This window comes from Chiloscyllium plagiosum, chromosome 9 (assembly GCF_004010195.1).
Source record: "Chiloscyllium plagiosum isolate BGI_BamShark_2017 chromosome 9, ASM401019v2, whole genome shotgun sequence".
In the NCBI taxonomy this organism is placed as follows: domain Eukaryota; kingdom Metazoa; phylum Chordata; class Chondrichthyes; order Orectolobiformes; family Hemiscylliidae; genus Chiloscyllium; species Chiloscyllium plagiosum.
In genome coordinates, this window is record NC_057718.1 from 16,468,096 (window position 1) to 16,492,778 (window position 24,683).

The window sequence follows — 24,683 nt, forward strand, 5'->3', positions numbered from 1 at the left end:
GAAGTGTCACGTTTAAAGATTATTCTGTTAAGGTATTTCTTCATAATTTGAGAACACAATGCCAACTGCTAATCATCCAGAAGTCCTGAGTTTAACTGGCCAAAGAATTGTGCGATTGAAATGTGTGTTGTCGGTTTCACATTGCAGCTGAGAAACACATTGTATTTTAAGATTGTTTTACATCTCTCATGAAATGTGATGTGCGTGTGAAGAAACATGCTGTTTTTAATATTGCTGCCTTTCTTGTAGCATTAATTATGCTATTTTATAAGGACACAAATATTACACCATGTAACACTATTTATTCTATCACTTCAACAAATATTTGTTCTTTAAGATGACAAAATCTATTTTTTATTTAATGAGAAGCTCAGGTCAATGATGTCTGATAGAAGTGGATATTTTACATCACACATCTAGTTTCAGTCCTATCTACTATTCCCTTTCCGAGCTTAACTTGCCTTCCATTTTGATTAATGTTTTTAACTGTTTTCTCTCTCTTCATTGGTGTTTCTCACTCTTGAAACATATCTCCCATCATCCATCTCCGCAAAATAAAACTTGATCTCATTATTATTATAAACTACAATACATTCTCCTACTTGCCTTTCCTCTCAAATCCTTGAACATGATGTTACCTCCTAAATCCATGACCATTTTTCCCAGAACTCCATACTTAAATCCCTCCAATCAAGTTTCCACCCTGTCAGAGCACTGAAGCAGTCTATATCAGACACAAATAACACCCTGTATGACTATGACAAAGGTAAACTGCACCATCTCATCCTTTTTGATCTATTGTAGCTTTGGGCATGGTTGACCACACCATCCCTCTTCAATGCCTCTCCACAATCTAGCTGATTGGGACTGGTCTTATGTGATCCTTCGTTTTGTTGGGCCGAAGGGCCTGTTTCCACACTGTAAGTAATCTAATCTAATCTAAAACCATCCCTCTTCAATGCCTCTCCACAATCTAGCTGATTGGGACTGGTCTTATGTGATCCTTCGTTAGTTACCTAATCAAAATTAGGATGTCACGTGGGATGGCTTTGTTTCTTGCTTCCACATTGTTGTGTCTAGTTTCTCCCAAAGATGTGTCTTTGCATCTCCTTCCCCACCCACCAAAAAAAACTTCTCTGCATGCTGCATGTCACTTGCGATACTCAAATGTATTGAATTGACTTTCACATGCTGATTAGCATCCCGCTCTACTATACTATCAACAACCTCAACTTCTCAACTATTTGCTGCAATACAAACTGCTTATCTAGCATCCAGTTCTTTGAACTGAAATTTTCTTCCATTGAATATTGGGAAGACTGAAGCTATTGTTTTTGATATGCGCTCAACTCCCTAGTTACGAACTCCAGCCTATTCCTGGCCATAGCCTGACACTAAACCAGTAAAATCACAACCTTGGAGTTATATTTGACCCTGAGTGAGCTTCTGAACACATATATCTACTACATAAGTGCCAGGCAATGACCATCTCCAACAAGAAAGCATTTTAACATCTCCCCAAGACATTCAATGGTATTAACATTGCTGAATCCCTCACTATCAACAGTCTGAGGATGTGGACATTGCTGCCTTGATTAGCATTTATTGCCCATCCCTAGTAACCCTTGAAAGGGTCATGGTGAACTGGTTTCTTCAACCATTGCTGTCCATTTTGTTTAGGTAGATCCGCAATGCTGTGAGGGCATTGCTTTTGTATTAAGACTTTCTAGTAGTTGATATAATCGAGTGGCTTGCTTGATAATTTCAGAAGACAGTTAAGAGTCAACCGCATTGCTGTCAACCAGACAATGTAAGGACTGCACATTCTTTCCCCTAAAGGACATTGGTGAAGAATCAATCAAAATACATGGTCATCTAGATTTTCTTTTCAATTCAAATTCCACCGTCTGCCATGATGGCATTTGAACCTGGGTACCTAGAATGTTGCATGGATCTTTGGACAGTCCAGTGATAATAGCACTACGTCATCTGATGGATAATTAACAGAACTATAATTTCACAATTCCTTGTCAAAAGAAAATTGAGTATGTTTTATCTTCTATCACTACTTTTCAGAACATTTGACCTTCTGCCACTTTTGCAACTACTCATTTTCTAACACTGACCACTGATAGCTTTATTTCCAATTATATCAGTGCAGTCCTGGACTCCTTAGCAATGGGAAGGGTCAGTTGTACCTTTCAGTTGCTCATTTCACTGAAGATCTGTTTATAAAATGTGGACGAATCGGATAAGTCACAATTCTGTTGGAAGCTGGAGCAAGCATGAGGGGCCAAGTGGCTTACTCCTAATTTGTATGTTTACATGTGAAAAAAAATGCAGACCTTTACAACAAATTCCATCGCTGAACCCCAACAATTTCACACCACCACCATCACCAGAATCCCACACTCAGATCTGACCTTTAATGGTCAGTAGAACCAAACTAACATTGTGACATCCAGAAGAATAAAGAGAAAATGCTGGAGATAATGGCATCTGTCAGGTTAGTAGCCTTCCATGAGAATTGGGACAGCTTAGAGATGCACTGAAATAGATTTTAAGCAACTGAAGGGCAGTGGGAGTGGAGAAAGAACTAAGGAGAAAGGTTTGTGATGGGGTGAAAAGCAGAAACCAGTGAGTGACTAATGTTTGATGTTGCAAGGCCAAAGAAAGTAAGAAATACATTGCAGATGAATGTAGCTACTGACGAGGGTAAGAAGTGCACTTCCAGTATACTTCAAACTGGAATTTCCCATCTCTTATAATGAATCAAAGAGAATAAAATCTGAATGTGTGTATTCTCAGCATGTGCTCCCAGCCAATCATAAGAAAACATTAGTTTTGTACCTTTTGTATTATCAGCATGATGCCCTGGGTTGGAGACAAAGTGCCTCTTTAAGTGCTATTTTTGTTCTGAGAAGCAAGTTGGAGGCAGCCAAAGAGGCAGCTGAGTTCTAAGGTGTAGGATGCTTGAAGTTATGAATGAGTACTTGGATGAGTAACATTGGTCAAAGGTGCCTTTCAAAAGGTTTCCAAATCCAGACTATACTTGCTTCTGTATTCATGAAAAGTATAACTTTAAGTGAAATAATTTTAAGCAAATTAGTTTTCTCATAATAACTATTGTAAAATTGGATATATTTATGAGTCCATTCCTTTCCAATAAATAATAATAATACATTATTAAAGCATAATATTTTTTTAGAAATAAAAGAAATATGCTATCTCTTTCTATTTACTTCCTGATAGCCATTTGCCTGCCTAAACCCTCCCATTCGCCAATGTTGTGGGTAAATCATCACAAGTTACCTTTTAATTTGATTACTTCTATAGAAATCTCATAATCAAGTACTCAAACAATGATATAAACTTTATTGCATGTAGCAACCAAAATAAGATCCTTCAAGTAAGCAAGTTAAGCCTCGCAACTCAACTTGGCTAATACCCAATTAATGATGGAATCTGGCCAGGATTTCACCAACATGTTTGTCTCTGGAAGCTTCCAGTGTTTGAACGTTTTTCAGTCTTGTTCTTCAAAGTTCTGTTACTGACTTGTTCTGGTGTTGAATTCTAATAACAGTTTTCTCTCTTTTGAGTTTGTGGTGTGATGTTATGATGATTCAAAAGATTCTTTCATTCCCAACATTGGTTAATCTTTTGGAGACCTCAAGTGTGTAGGTTGCCTTCTTATCAGAAGTAGACCCCACCCCTCCCCCGATCCTTGTTGCATTTGGGGTTTAGCTATCTGTTTAAAACAGCTTTTCTTGCAATTAACCCCTTAAATTCTCTGTAGAAAAAGTTAGATTAGATTACTTACAGTGTGGAAACAGGCCCTTCAGCCCAACAAATCCACACCGACCCACCGAAGCGCAACCCACCCAGACCCATTCCCCTACATTTACCCCTTCACCTAACACTATGGGCAACTTAGCATGGCCAATTCACCTAACCTGCACATTTTTGGATTGTGGGAGGAAACCAGAGCATCCGGAGGATACCCACGCAGACATGGGGAGAATGTGCAAACTCCACACAGGGAGTCGCCTGAGGTGGGAATTGAATCTTGGTCTCTGGCGCTGTGAGGCAGCAATGCTAACCACTGTGCCACCCATAAATCCTGGTCCTTTTGGCAATAAAGTATCCAGTTTAACAAGGAGGTGTTAAAGCAATTTTGTTTATATAATCTCACCAAGCCATGGCTAATTGCTTTTAGTTTCTCTATTACAACTTGTCTTTGTCTATTTCATCTCAAGAAACAATTTATTCCAGAGCAAGTTATTGTTGATTCTTTCAATCCAGGAAATTTTTAAAGTTGTGAAGTTTACATTGTCACACCATTTCCTCTCCTGAGCTCTGGCTGTGAATGAGAGGACTTGGGAGAAGGTGGATGGGAGAATTGAGAGATGGCAGTAGCAGATGGGAGGATCAGGAAGGGAGGAGAGGTGAGTGGGAGGATCAGGATAGGTGGCGTGGCAATTGGGATGGAGGAGCATTGGGCAGGGTGGTTGGATGAGACAGCACACTAGAGATAAGAGGAGGGTGGAGGAGTGGCAAGTGGGATGAGCGGTGAACAGGAGGGTTGAAATGGCAATAAGGAGGAATGGGAGGGAGGAGTCGGGGGGTTGGAATTGGAAGAACAGCAAGAGGCAAGCCGAAGTTTGAGAGAGAGAAAAGCAATGAGATACAAATGGGAGTATCAGGAAGTGAGGAGGAGAGATGAGCGGAGTGATTGAGGAGGATTGGGGAGCAATGAGCACAAGTCTGGTCCAGTAAGTGAATACATCTGGGAGGTGGTACCAGTGAGCTGGAGCTTTGGGAAGGGGAAGCTGGTGATTGGAAGGCAATCAGTGAGAATGTCTCTTGGGAATCAGGAAATGTCACTTCAAGATGGCACCAATTGGCTCACGCATGCTCTGTTGGTTTCAGCATGAAACCACAGCAAAGCACCAGCCCTTGTTCTAAGTACAAAAACTGTCCCTGTTATGTCCATGATGCTGAAATGAAAGCTGCTAAATAAGTCAGCTTAAAACTAAGGCTTACTGTATGATTCATGACTTGACTGGGCACAGTGAAACAAGTCATGGAGAAGCTGGCCTGACTGCATAAAAGTGCATGGAAATGGAGTCAGCCAAGTCATGAGCTCTGGCTATAGGCTCACTATTTGCATACTTATTCTGTGTCAGCTAAACTTGTGGGTGCCAGGATGGAGATGTGAATCTCAGAATCAAGTGCTGCCCTCCATTTTTAAATGACTTCAGCTTTCTTCTGACACCACAAAAATCTGACCTTCAAACTGACAGGTTTTGTCCTTTTTATTCATAAATTCTAAGAGTGGGTTATATTTTGGTCATTATTTATTCCTCCTTAGCCCTTCAAATTTGCATTAATCAAGAATTTGAATATGTTCTTATTTCCAGCATCCATATCCACATGAGGAATAGCAAAAATAAGTTATCTAGTTAAAGTTCTGTACCCTTTGTGTAAAATACTTGTGGATCTTACTTAGGATCTTTTGTGATTTTCAATTCTTCATGATCTAGCTAATGTAATGTTGAAGTGCTACTTTATTCTTTTTGCCTTCTATTGCTGTTCTCAGTAAGCAATCTGCAAATATCTGTTTATGCCTCTAATTATAATTTAGGCATCCTCCCAATGCATTAAACTTGGATTTATTTATTACACCTGTAACTTTTGTGACTTCTAAGGTTCTGACTGACCATTAGTGTCAAGTTACAGATCGTCCTTTGGTATAGATGTATGCCTGCTAGGTATTGGCTTGAAAGTACTTGCTAATAAATGATTTATGTAGTGTGTGTCTTCTGTTTGTGATAATGCCAAATAACGTATCCAGAAAGCTATAATTCTGGTCCTGGATTTCCCCTCATATTGGGAACTGTCTACTAGGTAGCAACATTATGAAGTATTGCTATGTAGATCCAAGTGTGATGATAAGGACAATTCCAGAGATAATTTGCAATTGATAGTTAATAGGAATTAAGATAGTTTGTAGGAGCTAGAGGCAGAAAAAATGATACCTCAGGACAGATTGTTCCTTTCTACCAAAAGCATTGCTGTAGTGTAGTATATTAAAACTGAAAGCATAAAAGCAAACTTTCATCTCAGAGGTCTGAACTAGAACTGAATCAAGAACCCAGGGATGGACTGGGTTATATTTTTAACCTAGTGTCTTTCTCCTCCCCATTTTTAATTTTTGTCTCCTTAGTCAAAACTGTTTAGGTGATGATCTCATCTCTGACTTAACATTTTGTAACTAACTGCCAGGCAGTACAGTAGCGGACCACAGCCTTTCTGGCTCTGTTCCTGAAGGTCCATTGTGCCAGAATGCTGCTTCACTGTACCATTCATTTCAAATTCCAAAAGCAACATTTTAGCTTGCCAAATAATTATTAATACTAAATAAAAGGACAGAATTTATTTATTGGAGGAAATCTCATCCGGGGTTTACAGTTGTACATTCTCAACACCCAGAGCTGATGAGCTTTCATGGTGGATTGAGAGTCGTACATTGCATTATAATTTGCTTAGCAGCTGGCAACCGTAACTTGATAAAAGAATAAAAGAATTGGTAAACTTCCAAAAAATACATATTTTTGAAAAATAAAGATCAATTCCATTCTGTTTTTATTTTCATTATTATCAGGTGATTATTAATGACAAGTAAAACAATCAATTATATTGCAACTTACCAAACTATATAATAGAATCACTAAGGAGTGAATGAGAATTGTTTTGACAAATTGGATATGAACTGTCAATTTTTTTTTGCCTTCAGGCTTGGTGGAGGTCCAGAAGATGCAAAGGACATCATGCAGCACAGCTTTTTTAGTGGAATTAACTGGCAAGATGTTTATGACAAAAAGGTTGGTGTACTTCATTCATCCATTCCTAGCAATATCACCTCCAGGTCAGTCAGCTAATGGTTTCATTAATCAGCAGTTGGAATAACAATATTGATTAAAGCAAATCTCAATTTGAGATATCTGAATACTTAATATTTTCTTGTAGTTAGCAATTTGCTTGATTCAAATTATGTTCGTTAATTTGAAATCTTAAATATTTATATTGTTTTCCTTCCATTGAATTGCTGCTCTGAGCAAGTTGGAATCTGTTTGAAGCAGTAACATTTTATCCAAAAGCTGAAAAACTGAAGTTTGCTAACACCTTAATTTAGGTTTTTTTAAACTTCAAGTGTCAGGTATTTATTAATTAGCCCATTCACATTAAATATAGTATTTCTTTTTCACTTTCAATTTGTAGCTCTATTTCTAATTTGATGATAATATTAATCATAACGACCATGTGAGTTTCTGGTTGAAATTTCTAAGGGGCATGGATAGGATAAAGAGGCAAAGTCTTTTCCCTAGGGTTGGGGAGTCCAGAACTAGAGGGCATAGGTTTAGGGTGAGAGAGGAAAGATATAAAAGAGACTTAAGGGGCAACTTTTTCATACATGGAATGAGCTGCCGGAGGAAGTGGTGGAGGCTGGTACAATTGCAACATTTAAGAGGCATTTGGATGGGTATATGAATAGGAAGAGTTTGGAGAGATATGGAGGGCAGGTGGGACTAGATTGGGTTGGGATATCTGGTTGGCATGGACGGGTTGGATCGAAGGGTCTGTTTCCATGCTGTACATCTCTATGACTCTATGTCTGAAATCTCTTAATATTTTATGAAGCTCAGTTACCAGCCAAGTTAATATATAACTGCACACTATACAACTGCACCGATCTGAAATATCCCAGTGTTAAACTCTGGTTTTGGCTACATTATTTCATCATAAACAGGACAGCAGCTGGGGTACACGAGGGACCTCAAGCTAGGGACTTCTTTTTCAGTGTCACTAACTCCTTCATTTGGCGATTCACTTAGTAATAACACCATCTGTATTTGGGCTGATAGTTGGGGAATTTGGAGTTAGAAGAATTCATCGATATCTCCAATGATCAAAATCTGAACTCCGGTGAAGCACTGGTGCTATGACCTGCTTTCTGTTTATGGGTTCAGATTTCCTTGGGTTGGTGATGTCATTTCCTGGTCTTTTTCTCAGACGGCGGTAAATGGGGTCCAAGTCGATGTGTTTGTTGATAGAGTTCCAGTTGGAATGCCAAGCTTCTATAAATTCTTATGCATATCTCTATTTGGCTTATCCCAGGATGGGTGTGTTGTTCTAGTTGATTGGATAATGTAACCTAGTATAGTGATGAAATATCTGAAAATGAATCTTCCAGCTCAGCGACCAAACTTACATCCAGAACTGCAGTATCCAAATCGACACAAGTCAACAGGCGAAATTAGGAGCAAATGTTTCCTTAATAAATAACTTTTCCACCCTTTACAGTTCTATTTTCCATTTTTGACTTGTGTTTCCCCTAACGCACCACATTATAGGTCATCTTCTTTTCCCTCTCTCTTCCTTCCTTTCTAGACCTCCCTGCACCCTCTGCAGGCCTTTGTCTGTGTCACATTCCCTCTACAGACCCTTTGTCTATGCCATGACCCCACTGTGAACCTTGTGTCCATGCCCCATCCCTCTCTGGCCTCTGTCTGTGCCACATCCCATTTGCAATATTGTTGGTAACATTTAATACAGAGAAATGCATAGTGTATTCAGTGATGCATTTGGGAGATTTTTTTTGCCAATATCGCGAAAGAGACTTAAGCATGTCAGCAATTTTTGGGAGATGGATGTACAGATAGAATATTTTTAAATGTGTTTTTCTGTATTTTGTATTTTGGACATGAAAATTATCTCAATTGTCGTTTTTAAGATAATTATGAACAAGTGTGAAGAGTTGAAGGAGTATTGAGTTTAAGATATTGCAGTAAAACTTCTGATTTAATTAAATAGATATATGAGGTGTATTACCCACCCCCTCAGAATTTAGTACATTTATTAAAAAGTAAACATACAATGCACAGGCAAGGTCAGGGAAATGCTTTGAAGTCTTTTGTCTTAAATCTGATTTGTTGTTTCTGAGAAAAGGCACTGGAGAGATTGAATATGGGTCAGGTCCAGATGCTGATGTGAAGCTCCCAAATATCAACATTAAAATCACTGTGCAACAAATCTGCATCTTCAAAAAAACCTGTAGTTTTGATAGGTTTTGACTTTTTTTCATTACATTATATAGTCTGATAAGACTTATTAGTGAGTTGCCAATATGTTTTCTTAACATCGTGCTTTTCAAAGTTTGGAATGAATCCTGAAAAATGTTTAGAATATTTTCTTTGTAGGCACCTAGAAATAGTCAGGGTGGGACTAGTGTAATATAGAAGCACCATCGATTAATGTCTTTTGCTTCTCATTCTCTGCTGGCTATGTAAATTGGCAATACTGATTTTGTTTTCTGCACTCTGGTCTTTATTAGAAAGAAAATAGATCTGACTAATGAGAAAGACAGTTTAATCAATTCAGATATTGGTGATGGAGGTTTACGTTACTTGCACCTGTTTTGTACAGCCAAATATATTGTAAAAATGTACAGTTCTTGGGGTGAATTTTCAGCTGCAAATGCCTGGCTTCAACTACATAGTGAAGGTCTTGTTGTAAAGCTAAGTCATATATCTGAATTCTGTACAATTTATATGGATATCAGTTGAAGCTTTAGAAGCAACAAGATGGAATTTTGTATGCTAGAATCTTCCTTTGTCTAATCAAGATTGCCAGATTAGTTACAGAGACCTACTGTTTTCTATTTGTTTTTAATGGCCTACATTTAACTCCTTTGTATCTTTTGAGACAGACTATAAAGGAAAAGGAAACTAACCTTTTCTTTCCGAACATCCACCAAAAAGTCAAGACCAATCTGAGATAGTTCTGTGCAAACTTATAATTTTTGGTGAATATCTTGCCTTTAAAACTTGGGTTAGTTGTGCTCCTGGAATGACAGTAGCTACAAGCAAAGCATACAAGCAAAGCAGATCTTTGACAGATTTAGTCATTGTTTGATGACTTATACGCTGAGTGAGCTGCTGAGGCAACTTGGAGAATTTTGCATTGCTCTTTAATATGTAATTCTAATTGACTGAAATTTGCATGTTGCATTTAAAATTCAGAATCTACCAAAGTTACAATATTAGTGGATACCTAAGTCAATATTTGGTGCTTGCTTTGTTTGACTCAAATCACTTCTGTTTTAAACATGTAATATTGTAGCTTCTATCTTTCAGTAAGTAACTGAGGTTTCAGCTTTTTTTGTCCCTTAAATTGTAACTATTTCCAAGATTGTAATAGTTCATAATTATGTCTTAAACATCTTTGTATGTGTATAGTCATGATTTGTGTGACTGTGGTCATTTGAATAGTGCAGAAGTGTTTGGCTCTATCAATAATAATTTGTATCTGTTTATTTTCCCCTTTCTCTCTTTTAGCTTTTACCTCCTTTTAAACCTCAGGTTTCTTCTGAGACAGATACAAGGTATTTTGATGAAGAATTTACAGCCCAAACCATTACAATAACTCCTCCTGAAAAATGTAAGTACTACTGCAAATAAGTTAGTAAAAATTCTTTCTGCATTATTTATAAAAGTATTGTTCAGTTGACACCATTAGTTTCTGAAAGTGGTTCCTGCTTACTATGTGCCCTTTTTGTAAAATGCTAACCTTTAACCTTCAGCTTTCTGAAAACTGAGGTGTTAGAATTTTATTTCCAGCCATGTTTGACTGTAATTTGGTAATCCTTAAACTACATTCCACTTATCATCTTTGGCTTCATTCTACTGTAATGAGAAGAACAGAGCAAATGAACATAAATAAGCATTGCTAAAGCAGCTTGCAAGAAAGGCAGGACAATGGAACTGATAACGAACAATGTTTTTTTTTCTTATTTCTATGGGCAAGAATTTTTGAAAGGCACAGTTTCCTATCATACCGAGCAAAAAGTAGATGAGGAACGTGTCCTCACTGGTCTTAACAGCCCAACAGGCATGAGTGTTAATTGGCTAGAAATTGAAGTACCACCTCAGAATTGCCAGCCAATCTGATTAGCCAATAGCCTTGCAATCCAACTGGAAGCAGTGGCCAGGACTATGATCACAAGCAGTTGCTAGTTTCTGAGTTCAGGATTGGGTAAGTTTAAGGGTCCCACAACAAGAAGGGGATCTGAGAGGTCAAGGAGTGGCAGTCTTGATTCAGAAACCAAATGAGAGGAAGAGGTGTCCCACACCACTTCTTGTCCAAGGCGCAAGCAGAGTGCTTTGCCAAAGTTGAGGCCAAGTAGGAAGCAACCCTCTATATAACATTGCAGACAAATCGGGACAGTGGGAATACCATCCAGCGGCTGCTAAGCCACCAACTCTGCCAAACTTACCAGCAAGGGGGCATAAAGTTCTGTCCTTCAGATTTGCCAATGTCCTTAATAGTGAGAACAGTGTAAAGCAAGTCATTTTAAATTAATTTTGAATAGAGTCATATAACATAAAAACAGAGTTATATAACATAAAAACAGACCTTTTGGTCCAACTCATTCATGGTGACTAGATATTCTAAATTAATCTAGTCCATTTGCCAGCATTTAGCCCATATCCCTCTAAACCCTTCCTATTCATGTAACAATCTAGGTGCCTTTCAAATGTTGTAATTGTACCAGCCTCTGCCCCACCTCTTCTGGCAGCTCATTCCATACCTTCTGCGTGAAAAAGTTGCCCCTTAGGTCTCTTTTGAATCTTTTCCCTCTCACTTTAAACCTGTGACATCTATTTTTGACTCCCCTATCCTGGAAAAAAGACCTTGGCTATTCACCCTATCCATGCCCCTCATGGTTTTATAAACCTCTATAAGAATACAGCCTCAGCATTTTCAGCGTTTCCTTGTAGTTCAAACTCTCCGACCCCAGCGACATCCTCATCAGTCTTTTCTGAACCCTATCAAGTTTAACAACATCTTACCTATAGCAGAGAGACCAGAATTGAATGCAGTACTCCAAAAGTGGCCTAACCAATGTCCTGCACAGCTGCAACACGACATCCCAACTTTACACTGACCAATAAAGGCAAGTGTACCAAACACCACCTTCACTATCCTGTGTATCTGCAACTTCATTTTCAAGGAATTATGAATCTGTACCCCAAGGTCTCTTTGTTCAGCAACTTTCCCCAGGATCCTACCATTAAATGTATATGTCCTGCCTTGATTTGCCTTACCAAAATGTAACACCTCACATTTATCTAAATTAGCCTTCTTCTGTCATTCCTTGGCACATCAGCCCATCTGATCAAAGTCCCATTGTACTCTGAGATGACCTTCTTCACTGTCCATTACTATTTGGCATTCTTTCATAAAGTTTTATGGCCAACACAGTTAGTGATTGATCACATTGTGATTGCTTGTAGTTGGTGGGTAAATGTCTTATAATGAGGAAAGGTTGGACAATCTAAACTGAAGTTTATAAGAGTACGACACAACTTGATTGAACCACAGGAGATCCTGAGGGATCTTAACCAATGTCCCCTCTAAGTTGCATGCGTGTACAGCCACTTAGAGGTCCACACACGACAATTGGTGTGCTGATGTGGACTGCAGCATTGACTTCCAATTCTGGAACTGTCATGCACCCACCTCATGGGTCTGCCTAGAAGAAAAACAACAGGGGAATGCTGATCTTGATAGGATAGATGTGGAATGTTTTCTGTTATAGGAAAATCTAGAACTCAACGTCACTGTTAAAAATTAAGATCAGCCATTTAAAACTAAAATTGTTTCTCTGAGTTGTGAATCTTTGGGACGTTCTTGCTGAAAAGATGTTGGAATCGGAATCCTTGAATATTTTTAAGGCAGAGGGTAGATTGATTCTTATTAAGCAAGAGGTTAAAGGTTATCAGGAGTAAACAGGAATGAGGACTTAAATTTATAATCAGATTCTCTGTGATCTTTTTGAATGGTGTAGCAGGCTCAAGAGATTGAATGGTCTGCTTCGAAGGACTTGTGTGTTCATATGATCTACATAATTTGGCTTCCAGAGCATGTCATATAAGCAAGAGTTAATCAAGCTACAATTTTGAAAACATAATACCTCTATTTAAAAATATAGGTTTAATTTACCACAAACTGTGACAATTACTAAATTTGTAATTACAATTTAGCTTTTGTGTGGCGAAATGAATTCATTTTTACTTCACAAGTTTTGTATCAGAGTAAATTATCTAAAACTTAAGTGAAGTAACATTCTGAGATAAAAACACATGATTGTACATTTGTACAATCATGATTTTGTACAATTATTACATTTTATGAGCCAAGCGTTCTTAAATTGTGGCTTGATTAACTCTTATGTGGATTTTTTAATTGATTGTGATGTGTAAAAATATCCTATGAAATTTACACAGATCATTGACCAATCACGAATTATATTAACCATAAATTTGTATGGAACAGTGCCAAATTTCTAGACATTTTAGACATACAATGCGAAATATCTCATAAAGAGTTAACATTTGATGTTCTTGCTATATCTAAGTTCTCTGATTTAACTACAGGTAATATATTCCAAAATAGTCTAGTTTGATTGACTATTTATGCGTGTGCTTTAAACAACAACTCCTGATTAACTTTTCTTTTGGTGTCACTATACCAAGCCTGGGTAATGTTGAATGAATGGTACTAATTGCTTTATTAGGTAAATGACATGGGACGAAGTACTAGGAGCTGCGAACAAATGCCTGAACTCAACTGTTGAGCATAAATAGTCCGTGACAGATTATCTGGTTGTTTATCGCATTCTTGTTTATGGTCCCTTGCTGTGCTGTGATTGTTGTGTGTCCGACATCAGAATGATGACACTTCAAAAATACTTCATTGGCTTAAAGCACTTTGAATTTCTGAGATTGTGAAAGGTGATTTATAAATGCAAGTCTGTTATTTCCGTTGGCTTGTGGAGCTGAAAAGAACTAACGCTACACAGATTCCAGTTCTCATAAATGCACCAGACTTCTGAAATAACGCTTGCTTCCCCCAGGCATTAAATTATGGGATCTCTCTCAGAGTTCTCTCTGTTCTGAGATGTGCATTCTGGAACTGATTCTATCCCCAAGGAAACCCAAGCTCTTTGATGACCCTTCTATAAAGAAGAATTGTAACCAGCTCGCTTTTAGACAACTGACAAGTGTACGTTTGAGCCCTTGCTAGATATTGATAGCGTAGTGAGATACGGTGATCAGTAAGAATTTCATAATGACTGAATTTCCACCATCCTTCTGATTACAGCATGATCACATCGCAGAAGAAATTTAAAACCTTCCCATGAATGCTCTCCATTTTCTAATCTAAAGGTGAAATTAGAATTACAGAATGGTAACAGCACAGGTGTTTCAGCTTTGCACATCTGAGCTGACTTTCTGCAGCTAAAGTAGTCCCACTTTCATCCTGTAGGCCTACAGATTTTTTTCTGTTTAGTTATTTATCTCATTTTTTTTAAAGAAGTACCTCCACCACATATCCAGGTAGTGCATTCCAGATCCTAACCACTTGTTATTGGTTCTTTTGCTAATTACTTGGAAATTGATGTGTTCTTGTTCTCAACCCTAGACTCCTCATGATTTTAAACCCTCATATCAAGCCTCAATTTAAACTTCTGTTTTCTGAGAACAAACCCCATCAACCTAAATCCAACTACTTGGCTGCAGCCTAGGGAAATATTCTCATAAGGCTTTTCTGTATCATCTCATTGTCTCAGTCTTCCTAAAGTGCAGTTCACAAATTGGGTAGAGTCCACCAGTTGGGGTGAAATCAAAATTTTGAGATAGTTCTTCATAACTTTTAAATACAAAACATTGTGGATACTGATAATCTAAAATAAAAACATCAAAATGGGGAACCCAGCACGTCAGTACAAAAGATGGGACTGAAGCATTCATAGCAATCCTCAGCCAGAATTACCAACAGGATAATCCATCTCTGCCTCTTATAGACATCCCCAGCAACACAGATGCCTGTCTTCAGCCAATTTGTTTTATACCATGTGATACAAAGTAACAGCTGGAGGAACTAGATACAGCAAGGGTTATGGACCCTGTCATCATTCCAGCAGTTGTACTGAAGACTTGTGCTCCACAGCTTGTCATGCCTTTAACCAAGTTATTTCAGTACAGCTACAACATTGGCATCTACCCGACAATGTGGAAAGTTGTCCACATGTGAGCTGTACACAAAAATGAGGATAAACCCAACCCAGCCAATTATTGCCTCATCTCAATGTCTCACTTGCCCGGATGAGGCAATACTTCCCTGACGCCATCCATGTAAAGTAGCCAGCTTGATTGGTGCCACTCCTTCCACCATCAACAGTAGCAGCAGTGTGTACCATCTACAAGGTGCACTGCAGAAATTCACCAAAGATCCTTAGACAGCACCTTTCAAACCCATGATCACTACCATTTAGAAGGACAAGGACACAGATACATGAGGACACCACCATCTGCAAGTTTCCCTCCAAGGCACTCATCATCCCATATTGGAAATATATTGTTATTCTTTCAGTATTGTTGGGACAAAACCCTGGAATTCCCTCCTTAACAATATTGTGGATCTACTGGACAGCACCAGTTCAAGAAGGCTTCTCAAAGGCAACTAAAGATGGGCAATAAATGCTGTGCCAGTAATGCCCATGTCCCACAGGTGAATAATAAAAGAAACACTTCATTAACTATATTTTCAAACTGCCTTGCAAAGCCCAATTATTTCTGTGTATATACCCTCATGTTCCTCTGCACATTCGCCCTATTTAAAATTGTGCCCATTCCTTTATAATGGCTCATTGTGTTTCCTGCCAAAATGTACTACTTCACACTTCTCTCTGTTAAATTTTATTTGCCATATGTCAACCATTCCAGTAACCTATCTGTAATCTGTGTGAAGTCCTTTACTGCCCTTCTCTCAATTCACAATATTTCCACATTTTTTGTTACCAGCAGGATTTTAAAATTGTATCCTGTACATCCAAGTGTAGGCCATTAATCTACGTCAAGAAAATATTTTTATTAAGTCTTTCCCTTAGTCTAGTCAAAAGTTTTAAGCCACTCAAATTATTCAACATGGCAGCAAAGATATTCTATACTTGTCTAATTAAATCCAAACTCTCTGAGATTGATAACTTGATAATTGATAATCTGATACTAGACTACTATTCCATTCAGTCTTTTTGTGGAGACACTAATATAATGGCAATGTCACTGGACTACTAATTCAGGCCTGGAAATGCATATCACATTCTACCATAGCAGCTGGTAGAATTTAAATTCAGTTAATCAATAAATCTGAAATTTTCTTTGGAAAGGAAATTAGCTGTCCAGACCATCATGTGTGTCTCCAGACCCACAGCAATGTGATTTACTCTTAACTGACTTCTCAGAAGGCCTAGCAAGTCATTTTGTTGAATGGAGTGTTGAGGTTCAAGAATTGGCTCACTGCAACCTTCTTGAGGACAATTGGGAATGGAAAACAAATGCTGGCCTTAACAGCATTCCCCACACTGTGAAAAATATTTTTCAAAAAGATGCAGTGTCAACCATGAAGAACAACACTAACCACAGTAGAGTATTACAGTATTTATAAAGATGTCCTTGTACATTTTGACAATTCCAGATGTCAAAACTGAGTTTCATATTAGAAAATAATGTATTGATCTAATTGTGAACACACAAGCAAATGATGTGTACTTAGGTCATTAGTAGAAACAGAGTTAACAGGAATGGTTCAATTTATTGGATGCCTTAATAATTGCAGATTGGTTAATCAATGCTGAAGGGCATTTTATTTAAATGATTATTTGCTCACCTGAAAAAAGTTGGAGTTGATTTTATATTCCACTGTTCATTCTGATGTGCCTCAGGAAAGGAGAAAGTGAGGACTGCAGATGCTGGAGATCAGAGCTGAAAAATGTGTTGCTGGAAAAGCACAGCAGGTCAGGCAGCATCCAAGGAGCAGGAGAATTGATGTTTCCGGCATAAGCCCTTCTTCAGGTCTCAGAGGCCTTCTTTCCTGAAGAAGGGCTTTTGCCTGAAACGTCCAGCAATGTGTTTCCAGCAACACATTTTTCAGTGCCTCTCAGGAAAGCCAATAACTTGTTTTGGGTTTTAAATTTATTTCTACGATCTCAGCATCAGTACCAACAGTGTGACTCAACATTATCTTCTAGTTAACCAATTGATGGTAAACGTTTGCATATTTTTCATCTTGATGAGATAAATTCCTCTCTGTTTTCCTTGCTGCAATGTTCTATCTCACCCTTAGCAAGCTTGCTATTGGAATCATCTAACCTATAGAACAAATAAGAACTATTTGACCTCTGCCTCCTCCAGGCCAGATTCTATCTTATCCTCTAGCTTACTAGCGGCTGTGTACACTCTGAGGCCAAACTCCAAAACATTGTCAACACTTTCACTGAGGTTATGAGAACAGTGGCCTTGCACTGAATAGTTGAAAGACGAAGCATATCGTAGGTGGTCAGTCATATTCATTAGTGAGTGATTGCCAATGATGATGACACACCAACCTCCTCCTTTCTCTCTCTGCTCCCTCCTTCTCTCCCTTGTTTGCTGTCTCTTGCAATTTCCTCCTCCTTCCCCCACCCCCTCTCTGCCCCGCAGCCACCCCAAACCCTGGGTTATCAAAGCAGCAGACACCTCAAAACCATAGAGAAGTACAGCTAGTGGTGCCTTCACAAGATCCTACAAATCCATTGCCAGCATAGGAGTACAGTGTCAGTGTACTTATGAATTAACCAAGCTTGTTCACCTCCACAAGGCAGGCCACGTCATCTGTAATCCTGACAGACTTTAGAAGTGATCACTCTACTTGGAGCTTTGACAAGGCACGGGAGTCCTAAGAGGTCAGAGGAAATGCTTCAAGGACACCCTCAAAACTTTCTTGAAAAAAAGCAGCATCCCCATTAACATCTGGAAAACCCTGTCTCAAGACTAGCCAAAATGGAAAGTAAACATTTTGGAAAGATGTATACATCTCATTGCTGATGGCAAGCTGAAGTCAAGTTTCAATAGAGAAAGGAGCACATGGCAATCCAGGCATCCCACCTTCCTGTTCTCTCAAACCACTCTGTCCCACCTCTAACAGACTAGGTCGCGTATTATATTCGTCAGTCACCTGAGAATTCCTTTTTAAGATAGAAGCAAGTCATCCTAAACCGCCAAGGTATACTTCAATGATACAAGCTAAATTGCAGCTCTTACACACTTAAGATTCTACATCTATCTATTGAAATTCTCTGTCCTATTTTGGCTAGCAATATGTACCAATTTATTTTGTAGTAATAGGAAAAAACGCTTATTCTGTTCATTATAAGATGTGCCTAAAATTTCCTTCCATTGTAGCAACCAGTAGGATAAGGATATGTTGAATTATGTAGGATTTCATTCCGACATAGCTAATTTCTGCACCTTTTAAAGGAATTATACCTGCTGCTGACTCAACACATGAAAATATCTATCAGAGTGAAAGAGTATGTAGTGACATTAAGACATTATTAGAATTCACACACCAAAAGAATAAAAAGATCAACTGATGCATGACTATATTAATTTCATATAGTGTTGTATTTTATTTTATATCATGCTTTATGTATCCATTCTTTGCACCACATTCATATTAGTTCAAGACTTTTAAAGGATGTGAATGAATATACTGCATTGACCTAGAATTTTAGGAAAAGTTAAAACTATCCTGAAATTTTAGAAATACATTTGCCAATACAGATCTCCAAGTGCTGGAAGAACATTTATTTTCAATATAGAAACAGAATAGCATCTTAATCCATATGCAATAACCTCTGAGAGCAGCACTTCACTCATAAAGTTCAAACAACTGAGAGCAAAGATTGAATACAGAAACAGTTTGTAACACAAGAGGTCAAAGGTTAGGCATCGGCTATTTTTATCCCCATCCCCCAATCAGTGAACTTCCTTCAGAAGAATTTTGACAAAAATTAATTTGTTAAATCTTTTCCTTTAAAATATATTGAGTGCTTTGATAAGTGATGTTTTAAGGTTACCTCAATTAGTACAAATTAATTTATCTGTACGCTGTTTCCACAAGTCTCCAATCTGTATTAAACAAAACCTGTGTTAATATATTATGAATAATATGATTATAAAATGAATGCTAAATTTCAGATAATACCAAATGAATGCAGGTTTTGAAATGGCTCAACTTAAATTGGGTAGAATATTATTTATTTCTTTTACTTGTCTTACAGATTTAAATGGATGGGTATATGAGTAGGAAGGGTTTGGAGGGATATGGGCCGGGTGCTAGCAGGTGGGACTAGATTGGGTTGGGATATCTGGTCGGCATGGATGGGTTGGACCGAAGGGTCTGTTTCCATGCTGTACATCTATGTTAGAAGCTTGAAAATCTATCTCTGTGCATGTAACTATTCACTAGCCTATTGGCCTAATAACCAAAAGCTATTTTACACTGGTGCCTTGGCAAATTGGATATTTATTAGTTTATCGTGAAATTTTCAAATCATGTAAATGATAGTTCTAAATATTTCTCATTTTACAACTTGGCAAGTATATTTAGTCATTGTTATTGGATTTTTAAATGTACAGTTAAAACTAGGTTCTATTCGTCAATCAGTACGGTTTGCTGAAATAATTTTTAATATGCCCTGTGGGACGTATAATTGTAAGAAAAATAAACGGTTCACTCTTCAAGAAATGCTTAAAAAATCTATAAGAGATAAAGTTCTGAATTAAATTGACTGCAGTTATTGTGAAGTAAATGTCTGAAGAATTATTTCTTTTATCTATTGTTCATAGATGATGAGGATGGTATGGACTGCATGGACAATGAAAGACGGCCACATTTTCCCCAGTTCTCATACTCTGCTAGTGGAAGAGAATAGGCCATCAAGTTTTTTTTCTGTTTTTTTTTGCTGCTCAGCTGTGTCATGGTGTATCACTGGAAATCATTCCTGAACAATAAGAGTTTGAGCTATACTTGATTTCAGAGACAGGGCATCTTCAGGAATCATTTCGAGTTGAATGTTTTTTGCATGAATCTAAATGTCAGTCTGGAGATTCAAGCTGTTACCTCCTACTATTTTGACATAATGTCCTGCAAAGAGTATTTTTAAACAAATGAAGTCCTAATAGGATGTACTGTACATGATGCAGCATTAATGCATTTCAGCCTGTCAATGGAACCGAGGTTTAATGGACGCTGAAGAAGGCATTTGGCAAAATTTCACAATAATGACAAAAAATGAAATTTAAGCATCTGATGCAACTGGTGTACTTTTTGTTATATTCATTGCTGTTCATAGCAAGCATTTGTTTGTGATGTAAGGCAAGTATGGAAGATTTTTGTTAGACATATCACTGAAGAAATGAGCTGGTGTCATTAACAGTTGGCTGAAATTGGGAATTTGTGATCAACTGTCAGGACTCAATCCCTGTCAATATTAAAGTTAGTACCAACCCATGTAAGTGAAGGCTCAACTTGAGTTAGCTCAACTGACTTGTTATAGACTAAACAAGTGCAATCGCAGATTTTTTTTACAACCTTGGATACCCTGCACTTCTGTCTGCACGTGTTTTATGATGGCTGAAGGATATTGACAGGCATAAATTCAAATGTATGATTTTCACCAAACTTGTGGGTAGAATATTTATGCCCCGCCAGTCTTGGTGGTGAACAGCAAGGTTTGCCTGTAAACTTCTGAATTAGCTTTTTTTTTCTGGTGTTAAGTTTGAATGTACACATGTTAAAAAAAATGTAGTATTTATTTTTAGTAGTAACAATCGTTTGTGTCAGATACATTCCACCATCAGTGAACGGTTATTGCTAAAAGTTTATTGATTATGGTGGTTGATCAACTGTACAATGCTAGTCTTTTTTTTGGACAAGGTTTTCAAACTGTTAATCCATAAGATTTTGTGTTTTGCGTAAGAAGTAAATGAAAACCAGTAAGCTAAGCAAAGTCTAGATCTTCAAGGATTCATTTTGAAATGACCTTTCCTGATTGAGTATGCCCTCTTGTACTGCAGCCATCTTTAGCCAAACAGGCCATTCCTGTTTGATTGTGAAGATTCCATAGCTTTGCTTTAACACTAATCCATTTTGTTGTCACATTCCTGTGGCATTTTGAATCTAAATGCTTTTATGACTAAACACATGTATTCACCTTAATTGCCGCTTCACAAGGTTTGCCACTCCTTGTTGGGGCAATGCATTGCTACCACAGTATATTGGCAAGGTGAAAGGTGAGGTCCTCTACTAACTGCAGGGTCTATATATTACACCTCAGTGTACACACTTTGCTGCTACTATTTGTACTGTCTAAAATAGAACTTCCTGTATCTGCTACCAGTAGTGTATTACAGATGAGCATGAAAAAGATGTAAAGTATTTATTTTAAAATCTTAAATTGGTCATTACTTTTGCCTCTGTGTAGCCTAGGATTTGTGAAAGTTCTTGACCTTGCTAGTTCTATCATTAAATGCATAAAGATCTAGTCATATGGTTAAGAATTGTAAGCAGAAGGGACTAAGACTTAGTGAACTGTATTACTGTTGGTAAAATTTAACTGTTTATTTCCTTAAGTATAAGACCCACAAGGATGTGAAAAACTGCAACAAAATGTTTTGTACACTGTACATCCTTAGTATTTTTACACATAAATGTATATGATAGGGATGCACATTATTTTCCTTCTTACAGACTGCTTAAATAAAGCACTACGTCAATCCGCTATTGGGTTGTGTAGTCTTACTACTTATTAATTTTGATTGTTTACCATATGTCATGTCTGTATAGCAGTAGCATGTATAATTTGTTGGGGATATCTCTTCAAAATACTGGATTGAACACTGATATATAAAATACAGTAAAATATTTCTAGGGCTACTAATTTTCAAACCTTTCAACCAAAATTTTATTCTGTGATTCCAAATTCAACATTCAAAAATTTCTTAGGTTTTTTGAAGTGATTATTTTAAATACTAGAAATATGATTTGTTTTTTCTCTGTTTTAGCAAAAGAAAGAGGATACTGTTCACTCTATTCATGAATATTGTAGTTTTAGAGTTTTTAGAATCTCTAAATGAAACATTCATCTATTCTAATTATCTGGGTTGATGCAACTGTAAATCAGATAATAAATCATGAACTTTTTCAGGGTACTAAAATGTTGATCAATGAAAGTCCTTGCAGTATTTTCAAATAGCTGGATGAAGTTGGAATAATGGATACTCATTTTTTCCAAACTGTACATAAAAACAGCTGATGCTTTTCAGTAAATGTTCAAGTACTTGATATTTTCTTAGCAGTGCCAATCTGTGGATTTTATCACTACATATAGAAAACCTGCTACCTGTTTTTTTGGGTTTTGAAAATTTGAATTGTTCTGAGATCAACATTATTTATTACTTTTATGAAGTCATTATAGATTGCCAAGATTGATTGGTCTCTAATGTATGTTTGTTTGAAGTTTTATTACTTTCATTGTGTAATATTTTGCAGAATTTCCCCCAATGTTTTCCTGAAAAAATTGACCCTTGTCTTTCTTTTGATGTCAACAGACTGTGTTTTTAAATCACATATAAACTCATGATGAGTTTTAGGATGCTTGAAACCTTAAGTTCATCCAAATCTATGATTAGAACTGGGAATACCCTGGTTTTGTTCTTGTTTCCTCCCTTGTCCAGACTAAAACTGATTATAGCATTCCTTGCTATTCAGGCTGAAGACAGGAACGCAATTCAAACTAATAATTGTTATATCTTTTTCACTTGTTCTTCCTTCCACCACTGACAAAACATAAAAGGCACAATTTCAGCCCCCTTTGAGTTCTGAAGAAGTCATATTTTATTCAAAACATTAACTCTGTATCTGTTCACAGATGCTGCCAGACGTGAATTTGTCCAGTGCTTTTCTGTTCATATTTCAGATTTCCAACATCTGCAGTATTCTGTTTTACTAAATTAGTAATTGTACCTGATGCCTTTTGTTCTGTAGGACTGGTAGTCAAATGTATTAAGTCATCTTTCCTGGTACACGATATTTTGTTAAATGGAGGTTCTGCATTATTGAGTGTACAATGGTGTTTCAATCATGAATTGTGCTTTAAAACTTAAAAATCCTCCTTTTGTTTTCATTTCCACACACCAATTTGTGAGAAAAGGGAAAAATCCATTTTGGAAACTGTCCTTTTAAGAAATTTCTGGCAATATTATCATTGAGGATGTTCTCTTCTGGTCCATCCCACACTTCCACACTTCTGTATCTACACAAGGCTGTTTACAACTGCACCCATGTTTTCTTTTTCTCCAGTTATTGATGGCCATCATAATCTTGTGCCCATATCCAACAGATGGTTATTTAATCAGGACTTTCTCATCATGTTATTTTGCTGCATTTGTAACCTTTTCATAGCTTTTTACTTCAAACATTTGATTCCAGTTTGTTGTTATTGGCACAAATCTACTGTTGCCATTATGTGTTGTACTTCAGTACTGGCCTACCAAGGGTTACCTGAACTTGATTCTGAAAATGGCAGATCCAGTTTCAAAATTTATGGAAGGTCAGGGATACTTTCTAAGATGCCTCAGTATACCTCTTTATACCATTTCTAAGTACTGCATTACTTCCACTAGTATAAACCACTATGCAAATTTGGCAAAACCTAGGCTCAACAGATCATCTTTAATATAGATTATCCAAACTACAGTCCTCCAGGTGCAGAGACCTGGGGATTGGATCATGGTGGGCACAACTTCAGGTTCATGTATTAATCAAGGATAAAAAGGGACTATTCCTTTTGGATTTGATTGCTTTATTCTTTGTCCTCCATGTGCCTTCAGTAGGGTTTTATCTATCTTGATAATTTTATCAATAACCTAACTGTTAAAATCTCAAATCTATAAAAGCTTTCTATGTTATTGTTATAAAACTTATTACTGTAAATGTCTGTGTCCATGTTTATAATAAAAATTGACTCTGTAATCTCATGCTTCAACCAGCTAGCTGCCTATTAATGGTGGCACTGAAGCTAGTCAGCTTTGTTCTGAGAATGTGAAGCTCCAATTAATGTGCACCTCTGCTTCTTGAAGCGCTGTAACTTCTTCCAAATTAGAAGACTGATTGCACTTAAGTAGCACATTGGTTATAAAACATTTTGAGATGAGTTAAAGTTTTGAAAGGTGATTTATAAATGCAAGTTTGATCTTTTTGTTAACCAGATAATATCAAAACATTTTCCAAAAAGAGATAAAATGTGCAACATTAAAATTGGCACAATATGATATCTCAAACCTCACTGCTTCATATGGACTACATATTACTTGGGCACGTGTGCAGGGCTGCAAAGGATTGACTAAGCTTTCACTACGTTCCTATGTCCACATTTGTAATGGATGTGCCTGTGTAAGTTTATTTCTTGTCCATGGTGGTGTATTTGTCTTAGCTTTTATTTTTAGTTTAACTTCAATATTTTGAAAGATAAAGGCAGGGCTTGTGGCTTGTATTGAGAATAAAATTACATGTATGAGCCCCAGGCCCAGAAGACTAACCCTTAATTTAACTCTTAACTGCAGTGTAATAGGAAATTGATTTGTATACTTTTTAAAAACAAAAAGAAATACTCAGCTATTAACTCGAGATAACCATATAATTTCTCTCCAACTTGAAAACAATGGTTCTCTCAA

General features: G+C 37.2%; 1 protein-coding gene across 7 annotated transcripts in view; it reads left to right on the forward strand.

The window, feature by feature from the left end:
* The window catches only part of LOC122552657 (RAC-gamma serine/threonine-protein kinase), a 482,101-nt gene extending 460,344 nt beyond the window's left edge, over positions 1–21,757 (forward strand). For all 7 annotated transcript variants that reach the window (XM_043695471.1, XM_043695470.1, XM_043695472.1 and 4 more), the window contains 3 exons: positions 6,797–6,884; positions 10,398–10,500; positions 19,797–21,757. In XM_043695471.1, coding sequence (XP_043551406.1) covers positions 6,797–6,884; positions 10,398–10,500; positions 19,797–19,882 — 277 coding nt within the window. In that variant the 3' untranslated portion in view covers positions 19,883–21,757. The remainder of the gene's footprint in view (positions 1–6,796; positions 6,885–10,397; positions 10,501–19,796) is intronic.
* The last annotated feature ends 2,926 nt before the right edge of the window (positions 21,758–24,683 follow it).